Source organism: Bombina bombina, chromosome 2, assembly GCF_027579735.1.
Source record: "Bombina bombina isolate aBomBom1 chromosome 2, aBomBom1.pri, whole genome shotgun sequence".
NCBI classification, from domain to species: Eukaryota; Metazoa; Chordata; class Amphibia; order Anura; family Bombinatoridae; genus Bombina; species Bombina bombina.
Genome location: NC_069500.1, coordinates 1,252,225,380 through 1,252,239,521, shown reverse-complemented (window position 1 = coordinate 1,252,239,521; position 14,142 = coordinate 1,252,225,380). Strand labels below are relative to the sequence as shown.

General features: G+C 39.5%; 1 protein-coding gene across 1 annotated transcript in view; it reads left to right on the top strand.

The window, feature by feature from the left end:
- Positions 1-14,142, top strand: part of TBC1D1 (TBC1 domain family member 1) — an 872,759-nt gene that overhangs the window by 459,347 nt on the left and 399,270 nt on the right. The window contains exons 4-6 of the mRNA XM_053700277.1: positions 2,682-2,771; positions 2,879-2,983; positions 10,967-11,099. Of these exons, the coding sequence (XP_053556252.1) occupies positions 2,682-2,771; positions 2,879-2,983; positions 10,967-11,099 (328 nt within the window). The remainder of the gene's footprint in view (positions 1-2,681; positions 2,772-2,878; positions 2,984-10,966; positions 11,100-14,142) is intronic.

The window sequence follows — 14,142 nt, the reverse complement described above, 5'->3', positions numbered from 1 at the left end:
TCAATCAGGAGATTGTTGTTCCTTCATTATGTCCTAATCCTTCCTCAAAGAAGGAACGTCTTTTACACAATCTTGATGTGGTTTGTGCTTTAAAATTTTATTTACAAGCTATGAAGGATTTTCATCAAGCATCTGCTTTGTTTGTTGTCTACTCTGGACAGAGGAGAGGCCAAAAGGCTTCGTCAACTTCTCTTTCTTTTTGGCTAAGAAGCATAATCCGCTTAGCTTATGAGACTGCTGGCCTGCAGCCTCCTGAAAGAATTACAGCTCATTCCACTAGAGCGGTGGCTTCCTCATGGGCTTTTAAAAATGAGGCTTCTGTTGAACAGATTTGTAAGGCGGCGACTTGGTCTGCGCTTCACACTTTTTCTAAATTCTACAAATTCAATACTTTTGCTTCTTCGGAGGCTATTTTTGGGAGAAAAGTCTTACAGGCAGTGGTGCCTTCCGTTAAAGTGCCTGCCTTGTCCCTCCCTTCATCCGTGTCCTAAAGCTTTGGTATTGGTATCCCACAAGTAATGGATGAACCCGTGGACTGGATACACCTTTACAAGAGAAAACAAAATTTATGCTTACCTGATAAATTTATTTCTCTTGTGGTGTATCCAGTCCACGGCCCGCCCTGTCATTTTAAGGCAGGCATTTTTTATTTTGAAACTACAGTCACGACTGCACCCTATAGTTTCTCCTTTTTTCTTGCTTGTCTTCGGTCCAATGACTGGGAGTGGCAGTTAGGGGAGGAGCTATATAGACAGCTCTGCTGTGGGTGTCCTCTTGCATTTCTGTTGGGAAGGAGAATATCCCACAAGTAATGGATGAACCCGTGGACTGGATACACCACAAGAGAAATAATATCAGGTAAGCATAAATTGTGTTTTTTGTATAAATAGCTCTAGTTGAATATATGTTTACCCAGAGCCCCACTCCCACTGCAAGGTAAAGTCTTGCTCGGGATCCACAAGCATTGTAGTTCTCAAGTGGAGTCAATCAGAAGCGACAGTCACACACAGCTGCCAGTTACTAGTCCTGTATTGCTTAGGAACTACAGTGTTTGTGACACAGGAGCAGAACTCATTGAATTTTCTAAGAAAAAGGCAGAACCTGGAAGTCATAGAGAGATGGGAGCTGTCTCCCATAGAAATTAGGGACAGTGTACTGTAATTTTTTTTTTCCCCCTTAATGTGTTTCCAATGATTTTTTTTACAAACTGCAGAGTATAAAATGTATGAGAATTTGCTTTTTAAGGTTTATTTGGTTATATGAAATAGGTGATTTTGTGTTTTGAACCCACAGCCTAATAAAATGGTTTGAGTGTGTAGGAACAATCAGATCTCGTTACTTGATCAAATTGTGTACATATACATGCTTCTTTATCTTATATCTGCCTATAAACCAAAGACCAATATTTGGAGAGAACAATGGAAAATTAACATTGTATACCTTATCTCTTCTATACCCTACTGGGATTGTAATTTCTTCTGCTGGCTGTGTTTTCACAACTTTAAGATTAGGTTGGGATACCACAGGCTAAATCATCTTATTTCATTTAAAATGCCAATAAAAGGATAATGTAAATACTTGTAAACAGTTTAATACACTCCTGCAGCTAAAGTGGATCATTGGGGACAAATTAAAGGGGAGAACATTTTTGAGTAGTCTGGCCCTTTAAGGCAACTCTCTGGAATTCAGAATTTTACAGGGGAACACCTGTCCCTGATACAAATTAATAGTTTACAACAAATACGATTTACATTTCTTCACTAAAATTGAACTTGTATTTGCATCTAGTTTAGTTATTTTCTGTCAGTTAAATGAGTATTGCATACAGCTGGTGAGATAAGTTAAACTTGTAGGTGTAACATGATTAGAGAATAAACTGAAGGCTGTGTCAGATACAATCTGGAAATGCTCCTCTCCAGCCCACTCTGAAACAGCAAGATTCATTACACATAGGAAAAAAATTAATAGTAAAACAGTATGTGCCAGATATACGCAGAAATATACAAAGTATATATAAATAAAAGGTGCAGCAAGCGTAAATGTAGCAAAACTGTCATGTCATGTCATGTCGTGCTATATTGTACTTTGCTTGTCACTGCTTTACATCCAGAATAGCAGGAAACGCCACTTAAGATTATGTCAGAGGTCTTGTCAATACTGCGAGGTCCTTCAAAAAATTTTATAACGGCAAATTTAAGCTTGAGAGCGGTTTTCCTTCACATCCAGAACCTTGCATACTTAGATAGGCACCTTTTAATTTAATGCAATCTTTTGATCACCAGGCCCTTAGAGAGAGAGAGAGATATAACAAAATTTTCTTTTCTGTATCTCTCAGTGCTGGAGGATCATTTTAAATAATTTCATTTGAGGGGAGAATCAGTTCCATAGTTACACAAAAGCATTTTGTTTTGCATTAGAATATTCCTTTAAATATAGTGTCTAAAAACTGCTTCAACACATTGTTGTGAAAAATGGTTCTGTAAGGAAAGAGTAGAAGACTTTATCCGGAATAAAATTCCGGTATAATCAAGGCATAATCCTAAATATGTGTGCTCTGAGATTTAACATACATTTTGCAGGTTGATACAAACAAAAAGTATTTAAAATATATATATTCTACCTTTTGTTTTTTAATATAATTTTGTTATTATGTTAATAGTAAAAATGAATATGTTTTATAGATCGGTCAGTCAGAGGTTTACCTCATCAGCCCTGATACAAAGAAAATTGTGTTTGAAAAAAGCTTTAAGGAGATATCATTTTGTTCTCAGGTAAGCATTTTACTCTAATTTAGTAGCAGTGGAAACAGGAAAAATCCAAACCTGTATAAATGCAAAGGATAATAATGCTCATTTATTTATTTTTGTGTGTATTTCAGGGAATCCAACATGTAGACCACTTTGGGTTTATTTGCAGAGAACCTTTGCACAATGGAGGCTGCCATTTTGTTTGCTATGTATTTCAGTGTACAAATGAAGCACTGGTAAGAGACCAGTTTTACTATTGATTTGAGGTGTGTGTGGTTATTAGCGTTTGGTAAAAAAACTGTATGTTAAAGGGACAGTCTACACCAGAATTTTTATTGTTTTAAAAGATAGATAATCCCTTTATTACCCATTCCCCAGTTTTGCATAACCAACACAGTTATATTAATATACTTTTAACCTCTGTGATTATCTTGTATCTAAGCCTCTGCAAACTGCCCCTTTATTTCAGTTCTTTTGACAGACTTGCAGTTTAGCCAATCAGTGCCTGCTCCCAGATAACTTCATGTGCACGAGCACAGTGTTATCTATATGAACTAACACCCTCTAGTGGTGAAAAACTGTTAAAATGCATTCTGAAAAGAGGTGGCCTTCAAGGTCTAAGGAATTGGCATATGAACCTCCTAGGTTAAGCTTTCAACTAAGAATACCAAGAGAACAAAGCAAAATTGGTGGTAAAAGTAAATTGGAAAATTGTTTAAAATTACATGCTTTATCTGAATCATGAAAGTTTATTTTGGCCTAGACTGTCCCTTTAAGTATAATGTTTAAATATTGTGCTGGTTTAATTAAAAGTTGTCTATAATAAATATAATTTATTATATATAAAAAAGCAAATATTGTATGTTGCACAATAAAGAAGTTCTAAGACAAAACTGAACGTGATGCTTAGAGGAGGGAAGGAAGACAAGTGATTATGATAGAAACCTTCATGTATATCAAAGGGACATTGTACTGTAAAAAATCGTTTCTCCTTAAAGTGATTGTAAAGTTAAATGAATCAGTGCCCAGTATCTAAAAATAATCTTAAAAACAGGGGCACTTTCATTTATTAAACTATACAATGACGCCTATTTTTTAAAATACTTACCTTTGCATTATGGTAAACATAATGCCGAACCTCTGCCCGCCGGCCCTGATTTATTTATTTTTTATCGATGACTAATCTAGCTCCCTCCAATCGTTGTGTGCCCCCTTTGGCGTCCACCTTGTGAGGCAACGCAATGATTGGAGGAAGCTGGATCATCATCGATATGCTAATAAACAGGAGATGTGGGCAGAGCATCGGCATATGTTTATCATAACGTAAAGATAAGTATTTTAAAAAATGAGCGTCATTGTAAAGTTTAATGAATGAAAGCGCCCCTATTTTTATAATTATTTCTTTTATGTAATTGGCAAGAGTCCATGAGCTAGTGACGTATGGGATATACAATCCTACCAGGAGGGGGCAAAGTTTCCCAAACCTCAAAATGTCTATAAATACACCCCTCACCACACCCACAATTCAGTTTTACAAACATTACTTCATTTTATGGTTTCCCTCGCGGGAAATCTTTTCAAGGGTTCTCTGTTATCTGTCATAGGGATTCATCTCCTACCTCCCTTTTCAGATCGACGCAAAATGCTGTTATTTATTGTCATTCTTGGCACGAGAATTTTTTTGGCGCGAATGTGCATCCGTAATGACGCAAGTTCGTCATTTCCTGCATCTTAGTTGACGCCAGGTTGTATGGCGCAAAATTGTGTTTCTTATGGCGCCAAAAAGATGTTAACTTCCTTTTGCGTCGTGCGTCATACTTGGCGCCCAAAAATTTTTAGTTTTATATTTCCCCACTTCCTATATGCTCCTTGCCTTCATTATGCTCAGAGGGCTATGCTATTTGTTTTTTGTCAATTTTAGCATTTGCAATCTTTCCCATTCCTGAAACTGCTGTATGTGGAAATAAGATATTTATGTTTAAATGTTGTTTTTTTTTTCTTTTACATTTTACAAGATGACTCATTTTGATCCTGTCTCAGAAGCTGCTGTAGGATCCATGCTGCCTGAACACAGTTCTACCAAAGCTAAGTGTATCTGTTGTAAGCTAGTGGATATTATATCTCCAGCTGTTGTATGTAACAGTTGTCATGATAAGCTTTTGCATGCAGAAAAGGTTTCCATTAATGCTAGCACAGTATCTGTTGTAACTTCAACATCTAAAGTACATGATATCCCTGTTGAAAAATTATATTGTTGATGCGATTCAGAAGGCTATGGCTGCTAATACCGCCTTCAAATAAACGTAAAAGATCTTTACAAATTTCATCAGTATTATGGGAAGTTTTAAATGACCGTTAACATACTGATATATCCACCTCTGATGAGGATCTCTCTGATTCGGAAGATCCTACTTCAGACATTGACACTGATAAATCATCTTATCTTTTTAAGATTGAGTACATTCGTTCTTTGTTAAAAGAAGTGTTGATCACTTTGGATTTTGAGGAGTCTGGACCTCTTGATAATAAATCCAGTAAACGTTTAAATTCTGTCTATAAACCTCCTGTGGTTACTCCTGAGGTTTTTCCTCTTCCTGATGCTATTTCTGATGTGATTGCTAAGTAATGGTCTAAGCTTGGTACTTCTTTGTTAGCGTTTTGGGAAAAAGTCCCTAAGGTTGATGGGGCTATTTCTACTCTTGCTAAGCATACTACTATTCCTATGGAAGATAGTACCTCTTATAAGGATCCTTTAGATAGGAAAATTGAATCTTATCTAAGGAAAGCTTATTTACATTCTGGCTATGTTTTCAGACCTGCCAATTCTATGGCTGATGTTGAGGCTGCATCAACTTTTTGGTTGGATAGCTTAGCACATGGGGAAAAAGATTCTGATTTGCATAGCATTGTTCGTTTGCTTCAACATGCTAATCATTTTATCTGTGATGCTATTTTTGATATCATCAAGATTGATGTTAAATCTATGTCTTTGGCTATTTTAGCTAGAAGAGCTTTATGACCCAAATCATGGAATGCTGATATGGTATCTAAATCTAGGTTACTATCTCTACCATTCCAGGGTAATAATTTGTTTGGTCCCCAGTTGGATTCTATCATTTCCACTATTACTGGGGGGGAAGGAAGTTATTTTTGCCCTAAAAAGTCTAAGGTTAAATATAAAGCTTCTAATCGGTTTTGTTCCTTTCGTCAGAATAGAGAACAGGGGAAGGAGTGGTTTTCTAAGGACTCTGGCTTCAATTGGAAGCCATCTTCGAGTTGGAATAAATCCAAGCCTTATAAGAAACCAAAGCCAGCCTCCAAGACTGCATGAAGGTGCGGCCCTTAATCCAGTTCTGCTGGGGGGGGGGGGGGTTCAGATTAAAATTACTTTAAGACGTTTGGGCAGGTTCTGTTCATAATCATTGGATTCAGAATAAGACCTCCTGTGAAGATTTTTTCTCTCTCATGTTCCAACACATCCTGTGAAAGCTCAGGCCTTTCTAAAGTGTGTTTCAGATCTAGAGCTTTCAGGGGTAATTGTATCAGTTCCACTTGTGGAACAGGGTCTGGGTTTTTATTTAAATCTATTCATTGTCCCGAAGAAGGAAAATTCTTTCAGACCAGTTCTGGATCTGAAGTTTTTTAATCAATTTGTAAGGGTCCCAACTTTTCAAGATAGCGACTATAAGGACTATTCTGCCTTTTGTTTAGCAAGGTCATTACATGTCCTCAATAGACTTACAGGATGCGTATCTTCACATTCCGAGTCATCCAGACCACTATCGGTTTCTGAGATTCTCTTTTCTAGACGAGCATTACTAATTTGTTGCTCTTCCATTTGGCCTAGCAACAGCTCCAAGAATCTTTCCGAAGGTTCTCGGTGCCCTTCTATCTGTAATCAGAGAGCATGGTATTGCGGTGTTTCCTTATTTGGACGATATCTTGGTACTGGCTCAATCTTTTCATTTAGCAGAATCTCACAGAAATCAACTTGTGGTGTTTCTTCAAAAACATGGTTGGAGGATCAATTTACCAAAGAGTTACTTGATTCCTCAGACAAGTGTCACCTTTTTAGGTTTCCAGATGGATTCAGTGTCCATGACTCTGTCTTTAACAGACAAGAGACAAATGAAATTGGTTTCTGCCTGTCTAAACCTTCAGTCTCGATGTGCATGGAAGTTTTAGGTCTCATGACTGCAGCATCGGATGCGATCCCCTTTGCTCGTTTTCATATGAGACCTCTGCAGCTTTGCATGCTGAATGGTGCAGGGATTATACTCAGATATCACAATTGATATGCTTAAATCCCAACATTCAACTCTCTCTGTCCTGGTAGTAGGACCTGACAGCACAAGGAGTTTGGAATCCTCAAGAGGCGAGGTTACCAATCAATATTTTAGAACTCTGTGCTATTTTCAAGGCTCTTCAGGCTTGGCCTCTATTATAGAGAGAATCATTTCATTCGTTTTCAGACAGACAATATCACAACTGTGGCATATGTCAATCATCAGAGTGGAACTCGCAGTCCTTCAGCGATAAAAAAGTATCTCGGATACTTTCCTGGGCGGAATCCAACTCCTGTCTAATTTCTGCAATACATATCCCAGGTGTAGACAATTGGGTAGCGGATTATCTCAGTCGTCAGTCTCTCCATCCAGATGTTTTTTTTCAGATTGTACAGATGGGGTCTTCCCGAAATAGATCTGATGGCTTCCCATCTAAACAAGAAGCTTCCCAGGTACCTTTCCAGGTCCAGGGATCCTCAGGCGGAGATAGTGGATGTGTTAGCAGTTCCTTGGTTTTACCAACCTGCTTACATTTTCTGCTTCTAGTTTTTCCCGACTTCGTTGAAGATGGATGTCCGGCTCAAGATGCCTTAGCTCCTTTGGAGCGTTGGACTTCGGCATGGGGTGGTGTCTTCCTTGGATTGGGACTTGCAAAGTCTTCTCATTCCCCGGGTTCTTCTGCATATTGCAATGATATCTCCCTGTGGGTCTGTTTTTTATATATATATATATATCAGACAGGGGGTTTGAGTTTCTGGCATATTGTTTGTTTTAATTAATTGGGGGCTCGGACCCGTCATCGCCCTGGTTCTTCCGTTTGCTGAGGGTTTTGCTCAACATTTTCCCTTGTGGATACTGTTGCGGATTGTTAACGGTCTTTTCAGGATCTAGGGCGGGTTCGGGGTTCTCCTGTTCCAGGGATCATGACCTATGACCTTTGGTCTGGGTAGCGGATCTAATGCCCGATTTCCGGAGTGCCGCTGCTCATTGGGCTTGCCTATGCTTACTCAACGGTTTCCCTTGGGCGGTTTGCTGACGTAACCTAATGGCTTTGCGGTTCTGCAGGCAAAGGGTTTACAGGGTAACCTCTGCAGCTATTGCACCCTGTCTGTGTGCTAAATCTAAGGGGACTCCTTCCAAGTTCATTTGCGTTGGAGATGCTCTCCTGTTAAGCCTGTGACCTTGTGTTCTGTGGTCAGGTGCTCTATTTTTAATGGCCCCTTTTTTCTTAGGGGGAGGGCTTGTTCTCCTACGGAAGTGGCCTTGTTTTAGGACTCTCCTAGATTCAGGGGATGAAAGAGAGGGCTTAACCTATTTTGGAGATAGGCATGCTCTCTGGGTTGTTCTGTTCTATCTGGAGTCTTGCTGGCTCCGCGTTGAGATGGACCTTTTGCTAGATTCTTCTGGATCTTCGGCCTTGTCGACTGTCTTTAAGGAGTTTCGGGTGGGTCCCCGAGATCTGTTGAAATGGTCGAAGCCATTTTTTCCGCTCTGTTGTTCTTCGATTCCCCTGTTTTCAGACCTGCTGACGCTTGGGCTGGCCCGGCTGGGTATAGGTTCTGAGATTTGTTGTTTCATTTGGGGTGTTGTGGGCCTTGTTAAGGTTCTGTGCTTCTAACCTTTTGAGACCTATGGGTATGTCTGGCGACTTGGATTGCCTAGAGGGTGCCCTCTGTCTTGGAGTTTTTGCAATCTGATCTCTTGTTAGCTGCATTTTACTTCATAGTAAATATTCTCTCTGTGTCATCATGTTGACTACAGTGTGTTTTTGTCTCGGGTGTTTTTCTCGCCTGGGTTTGTTAAACGTATTTGTGTTGAATACTTCATTATTCTGTGTGCTGACGACTAGCGGAATACGTCTTCAGTTGTTGTTGTTTTCGGTGCTTCACACAATGTTGAGAGTAGAACTTGCTGTTTGGATGCCCGGTACTAGACCTTGTATTTCTGTTTGTCTGGGCATTGCCTCTGGTTCTCGAGGACCCATTGGGTCTTTGTGAGTTGGGCTCGTTCTGGGGGTTTTCCTTTATTTAATTTTGTGGTGTCCTTTTGGGTTCCTTTGGTTTTACCTCGCCCGGTCCTTTCGGGAGTTTTCGGCTGGTGTTCCCTTCGCTAGTAAGGGGTGTGTGGCTGGGGGCCGACCGCTGGGCAAAGGGATCTTCTGGAGGCCTGTTGGCTCAGTTGAGTCTCATTTTGCGGTCTCTAGCTAGGCTTCCGGACTATCTACGGGTCAGTGTCCTTGGGGTCTAGATTCTTAGCTTCGAACGAAGCAGGGTTTTGTTGGGTTGTGGTTTCAGGCCTGGTGTCCTCATAATGGGCCGCCTTTTGTACCCTACCGTCTTGGCATTCAGTGTCCTCTGTAGCTTGGGTATTGTTTTCCCAAAAGTAATGAATGCAGCTGTATACTCTTTCCATTTATGAATAAAAACATAAATTATGCTTACCTGATAATTTTCTTTTCTTCAGATGGAAAGTCCACAGCTCCACACCCATATTTTTTATGTGGGGCATCTGTATTTCTTCTTTTGCCACCTTTTTCACCCTGATATTTCTTCTACTGTTCCTTGTTCTTCTACAGAATGACTGGGGGATGAGGGAAGTGGGGGGAGTATTTAAGCCTTTGGCTGGGGTGCCTTTGCCTCCTCCTGGTGGTCAGGTTCTTATTTCCCAAAAGTAATGAATGCATCTGTGGACTCTTTCCATCTGAAGAAAAGATGATCAGGAAAGCATAATTTATGTTTTATATCTGACCCTAATTGGATTAAACAGACAGAGCAAACTGCATTGTTTTACTTTTTTTTTTTAACATAACTACTATGGCTTGCCATTTTTTGTTTTTAGACTCAAGCCCAGTTTTTCTCCTTCAAATTAAAAAAAGTGGTGGGTGTAGTTTTGGTTATTCTAAAAACAATTGCAGCCAATATCTTAGTTTTAAAAATGTTTAGTCTCCTTTAAATGTATAATCAAGTAGTTCTATGAAATAGTGAGCAGATATATGCTTGGTCAGGAGAAGGTATTTTACTGAGCAATGAAAATTGAAGATTGCTTCTTTTTAGATAATAAGTGGCTAAAACTTACTTAGAAGCTCCCAGTTTAGCTCTGTTGAAAAGGTTAGCTGAAACGCCCACTTTAAAGTGAATGTCAATTTTGATGAATTAGTGCAAAATTGACATTTCACTTGTGTTCTTCAAAAACTTACCTTTTAATCCTGGCAGCCACTCCAGCGATTCCCCCGGCCGTCGGAAGCCTCTGCAGACGTCAGAAATGATGAATCCGGCTTCCTCCAATCACGGCTTCCCCCCTGGGGGAATCTTGGCCGGATGCAACGCCGTGATTGGAGGAAGCCAGATTAGTCATTTTGGACCCTAGAAGATGGCTTGTGACGGGTCGGAGGAAGTGCTGGAGCGGCTGCCAGGATTAAAAGGTACGTTTTTGAAGAAAACGAGTGAAATGTCAATTTCGATGAATTAAAGTGCCCTTGTTTTTAATAGGATTATTAAAAACGGGGCACTAATTCATCAAAATTGGCATTCACTGTAAGTGGGTGTATAGCAAAAAGAGCAGACACTCCCCCCCCTTCCTCTGCATATGAAAAGACCTTTTACAAAAACAGGAGCAAGCTGGAGGAGGCATACATTAGTATTCTTCTAAAACTTTGGGGCTTGGTTAGGAGTCAGAAAATCAGCGCAATGTTATTTAAAAGTAACCAAAACTATACTTTTCTTTTTTTTTTTTTTAAAAAAAGCTGTATAGGCTATATAAATGGAAGATCTACAAAAAATGTATGCAAAAAAAATCTAGTGTATAATGTCCCTTTTAAGCATAAAAATTTTAAGTATTGGCACCCACTTGACTAGGATGTATTACAATATGAAGGTTGTGTTTTTTTTATAGGTCCCATTAATCTAACTGTTTGCTTTCTGTGCTTGGCTCTAGGTGGATGAGATCATGCTGACGCTGAAGCAGGCCTTTAGCGTGGCTGCCGTGCACCAGAGTACCAAGACACAAATTCAGCTGTGCGATGCGTGTCCCATGCAATGCATGCATAAACTCTGTGAAAAAATTGAAGGTAAATTTACTACAAATCTTAGCAAAACAAGCAGTAATAATAATCACAAGGTATGTGGCACACTCACATCACTCCCCAACAGCTTGCATATAAAGTTTATTGCCAAGAATTGCAGGACAAATTCTCTCTTTCTCAAAAACTGTGATATTATTATTTATGAATATGGCAATCATATTCTCTGTCAATTCTTAAAGGTACATTAAACATAAAAAAATGAATCACTCCCTTTCCAGCTCCCGATCTGACTTTTTCAAGTTCTGAGTGATCATAAGCATATCGATAACGTTTCTTTCTAATGACACAGTGAGTCCACGGATCATCAATTACTGTTGGGAATATCACTCCTGGCCTGCAGGAGGAGGCAAAGAGCACCACAGCAGAGCTGTTAAGTATCACTTCCCTTTCCACAAACCCCAGTCATTCTCTTTGCCTCTAGTGCAAGGAGGAGGTGAAGAAATAAGGTGTCCTGATTAAGATTCTTCTATTAAGATGTTGTTATTTTGATGCCAGGGCAGGATTGCTCTGATCTTCCATTACAATTTGGGTATAGCTGGACTCCACGTTAGTCTCTTCAGCAGGGCTGTGGTAGCTTTAAAGCAGTTAGGAACTTGTAAAGTGGGCGTTGCTGCATTTTCCTAACATGTTGCTGCCCTGGTATAGAAAGCTTGAGTAGGTTCTTTTTACACATGTCTCTGTGAGGAGTGGCATCCTCACATGCTTTGAGTCGTCTGACTGCCAGACTGCTAGAATGCAGGTAAGTGCCTTTGTTCTTCTGGGGCTAGAAGGATGGCACTGTTGGGGTTAAGGACCCTCTGCTTTTAGTGGGACAAATCCTTATGGATACTTAGGGCAGTGTGCAGGCATGAGTCATGAGACTTGGAGACTTAGGGGTTAATCTCCTTCATAGCAAGGAAGGGGTTAACCACCTTGGGGCTTAGATCTAATCTTAGTACTTGTTTGTTTTCTATTCTGGACTTGGGCAGCCTCTGGTAGTGACTGAGATGGTCTAGGTCAGGAAAAAGCGCATATGGCGCCATTTCTAAGTAGCTGTATAGCTGGAGGTCTGATCACACTTTGCCCTACGAGAGACACAATATCACTGAGTTGGGGTAATTCTATTCCACTTTTTTAGGAAGCGAAGCAATGCTCTTTATACTTTTTTTCTGTATCCTGCACAAATTTGTATGTTGTAGTTCAGTGGTTTTTTTGTGCGTCAGGATGAAGCGCGATGTTGCGCGCTTAATCTCCATGACGTCTTTGTGACCCTGCCTCCTTTCTTTTCAGGCAGGAGAAGCACCATCTTGGACTGTTATGTAAAGGGCAAGGAGGAACCAATGACTCCAGCACACCATCTCCCTCAATCCGGTATGAACCGGAGAAGAACCACTGCTGATCCTGGAGTGCCGTAGCCGTGGGTAGTGAATCAAACTACCGTGATACACAAGAGTAGAAAGTAATGGCAGGCGCTTCACACATAGTTGGTTGCAAATAAAATCCCAAGTTTATTGGAAAGAATACATGGTAAATACCAATCCAAAGTTGCAGGGACTGTACATCAAAAAATCACTGTCAGTCAGGCTATAGGTGTGGAACAGGCAACAGTCTGACGCGTTTCGCGCCCCCTACAGGCGCTTACTCATAGACCTAGTACATGATTAAACAATGTGCTATTTATACCCTACTAATTAAAAAAGTTAACCCTAAAGTGCCCATTAAAAACACAACAGGACATATGGTTAAAGGTAAGATCACAAGTGCTGCCTCAGGCAGCATATATGTACAAGCAGATCTATATACTTTTCAGTTGCAATTCCTGCCTGAATTCTTGCAATACAAAAATATTTAAATGAACAATGTTGAAACCTGATATATTAACATAGGGCAAGGCATAAGTATTATCAAATAAGTGGGATTTTTTTGTATAAATACAGTTTATCCTATCCATACTTAAAAATGCATTGCAACCTATTTTAAATACCAAATAATAAGATTATGACAGCAGCACAGACCAAAGACAACTGAGTGTAATAAAGGGATACACAGTCTGATTGAAGACTATTGGTGAAGTCTGGAATTAAGTAATAAAGAACAATCTTAAAGGGATAGCCAAATATGAGGAAGTGACTTTATTGATTGCCAGGTGAAGATAATGGATAATTCAGCCAAAAAGATATATGTATTTTTTTTTTTAAATTATATATTATTAGGCATCAATAAAGAAATTGATGTCACATTCTCTGTTCATTCCATAAGGACTTCTTGTTTTTAGTTGCAGAATCCAATAAATTTCCTTTCTTTGCAATATCGTATATCTGTTGCCTCCTCTAGGGGGCACTCTAGCCACATCTATAATTTGAATAGATAAATTAGCTATATTAGTAAAGTGTTCACCATTGAAATGGTTAGCTATGGCTGACTCCTTAACATAGTTCCTAGTGTCCCTAAGGTGTTCACTGAATCTCTTCCTGACCTCCCTGGAGGTTTGGCCAACATACTGTAGAATGAGGGAGGAGATTTTCAATCTATCTAACCACAAACTCACGAATGAGGAAATATGTGTATTAAGTAGAGGCCTCTCATTTTGTCCTTCCAATAACCTTTTCAAATTATTTGTAGACAGGTTTGTGCGCAAATGATCTCTACAGAGATATTTTTGTGATAAAATAACTTCAGAATACAGGTCATTTACCAATTCTCACTGACACTATGGTAGAGAGACCACAAACAGATATTGTCTTTTTTGAACCAGACAATTTATTTGACACTTTATTTGAAGGTTATGTTCACTCAGATTTAGAGATAAAATCTAATTTCAATTCCCCTGTGACAGGGTGTAGTATAGAGCTATTTCAGAATTTAGTATTGGAGGGATTTAGCAAATTACCAGTGGGAAGATCAATAAAGCAAATTTGAATATATATGAGTCAAAAGCTCTATCCAGTTTGACTGCTAACAAGGATCTTGTGATTAGGTAGGCGAACAAGGAGGGTGGAATAGTATTGCAAGATTTGGGAGATTACTTGAAAGAGGCCAACAGAATTTT